The 2,500-nt window shown below is 39.8% G+C and overlaps 1 protein-coding gene across 1 annotated transcript in view; it reads left to right on the forward strand.

The window, feature by feature from the left end:
- Positions 1 to 2,500, forward strand: part of LOC143034205 (uncharacterized) — a 130,836-nt gene that overhangs the window by 27,409 nt on the left and 100,927 nt on the right. Inside the window, exon 3 of the mRNA XM_076200147.1 lies at positions 1 to 73. This exon is cut by the window's left edge and continues 81 nt beyond it. Coding sequence (XP_076056262.1) covers positions 1 to 73 — 73 coding nt within the window. The remainder of the gene's footprint in view (positions 74 to 2,500) is intronic.

Consider the following 2,500-nt stretch of genomic DNA (forward strand, 5'->3'; position numbering starts at 1 on the left):
GAACATCTGGGACTGCGCCCAATGGAAACATCCTGATGGAAGGGCTGCCATTACCTTTGGAAAGGTCTTTAACGTAAGTTGCGGCAACCTAGGCTCAGGGTGGCCTTGTCCTTGATTATTAGCATAATCCAGTTTCATTTGGAGAGATTGTTGTCAAAAACTATTTCACAAGAGATTTTGGTTTATTTTATCTATTTTTAGTCAAATAGATGTTGCTAGATGTAACTTATACAGTATCTCATATCTATTGAAATAATTAAAAAGCTGTAATTATACATAAACAACTTAGACGACGGGATAAATAGTGATGTTAGTAAGTTTGCGGACGACACTAAAATAGGACGCCTAATTAGGTCAGGAGACGACGCAGAGATTCTGCAGGATGATCTTAACAAATTGTTCATATGGTCGGTGAAATGGCAAATGAACTTTAATGTCTCTAAGTGTAGCGTGTTAAACGTAGGGCTACACAACCCCGAAAATAGACACAGCTTAGATAACACGCTTTTAGAGAAAACTGAGTGCGAGAGAGACTTGGGAGTTCTAGTGAGTCCAGATCTTAAAACCAGGAAACAGTGCATTAGCGCCAGGAATAAAGCTAACAGAGCATTAGGTTTCATTGCTAGGACGGTAACGAATAGAAGTCCAGAGGTAATTATTAAACTCTATCTAGCGATAGCTAGACCCATCCTCGACTATGCGGTACAGTTTTGGTCTCCGTCATACAGAATGGACATCAATTCACTAGAATCAGTACAGAGAAGAATGACCAAAATGATACATGGACTTATAAATTTGCCTTACGAAGAGAGGCTTAGGCACCTTAACTTACACTCTCTGGAAAGACACAGAGTGCGGGGTGATCTAACAGAGGTGTTCAAGTGGATCAAAGGCATCACAAGGGTAATGCAAACAAGGTCATCATATTAAAACAACAGGGCAGGATTCGCAGTAATGGTTATAAACTGGAAAAATTTAGATTTAAAAAGGAAATAGGCAAGAATTGGTTTACTAATTGGGTGGTCGACGAATGGAATAAACTTAGTAACCATGTAGTAAGCGCTGAAACTATCAGTTGTTTTAAAAAACGATCAGACAACTTTATGGATGGGGATGGCAGGTGGTGATGGATACGGAGCTGCCTAGTGTAGGCCTTATGGTCACTTGCAGTCTCCTTCATTCTTATGTTCTTATGTTCTTATGTAAAGTAGTCAGCTGACGCATAAAATGTTTTTCATAGATGTGAATTTAACAGTATTTCAGAAGTATCCAGTTCCGCAATATGAATTCTTCGTCTTTGGCAGTACGTGCACGCGTTAATTCAGTATGTATATACAAATTACCTTTCATCCCTTTCAAGGGGGCTAGCCGCGTCAAAGCAAGCCTTGAGACTTTGCGTGAGAACGGAGAACCCTCAGATCTCTTATTCAGCCTTTTTCAATACGAGAGGAACACGAAAGTAGCATTCTAATCTTCCGGCACAAAAGCATGAAAAAAAAAAAGAGATGAAGCATTAAGATTGCTACAGGAGAGATTTAAAAAGAACAGCAGAAAAGAGGGATAGTAAAAGCTAGGTATTCCTATACGAGTGTAGATTTTTCTCTGAACGTAGAAGACTACGTGACTCTGATCCCACTATAGTCCCTAAGATTTAATGTAACTGTAGACAACAACCAAGTAAGGCACTTGCAATTCATATCTTCCTTTACCTAAACAAAACACCAATGATACTGAGAGTATGGTTATGCTTATGCTCTTTTATGTTTGGTATTAACGTGTGAATATTATACGAGTAATAGCCTGCTATGAACGGTGTTTTAGTTAGGTTAGTCATCTTTATTTTAGTCATGCTGGTGGACAGAGATCTGTAACTATGGCTTGAAGGCAGCATATTTACAAGATCTGTGTCGATGTTGGAACACTTAGATGCTTGTTCTTAATAGAAGGCCTACAAACTACACTGGATGACAGTACCGAGTTGTGGTGAAATTGCTTTCGGCGCATGAAGATCTTACGACATAACGGATGGGGGAATGGAGATAGACGTGCATACACAATAAAACACAATAACTTTGAGAACTGCATCACATCACAGATAACCATATCTACATGACCGACACATAACTGTAGATGGTAACAATTATTTTATTTTACATACATGACTTGTTGCTGCGACAACGACAAACCTGCATATGTAACGGATCCCTCACGACAGAGCGCAAAACGGGAACTAAGGTCAGAAGCATGACAATCTGAATTACAAAGGCGCAGTGCCTCCTTTAACCTTCTCGCTACCGAGGGAATGCTACGGAAACGAATGGAATAGCATGGCAGCATAAGAGACTACTTGAGGTGGGGGCATAACTCCTTTACTACCGAAGGAGCAACACTGATACCACTGAAACAGTCTGTTAGCATTTATAATGAAAGAAAAAGTATCACCTATAACGGAAAAGGTTATCAAACTGTGGGCATTTACATGCCAAGGATCCACTAAGCC

The sequence above is a fragment of the Oratosquilla oratoria genome, chromosome 17 (genome assembly GCF_046742065.1).
Source record: "Oratosquilla oratoria isolate Oo_2021 chromosome 17, ASM4674206v1, whole genome shotgun sequence".
NCBI lineage: Eukaryota > Metazoa > Arthropoda > Malacostraca > Stomatopoda > Squillidae > Oratosquilla > Oratosquilla oratoria.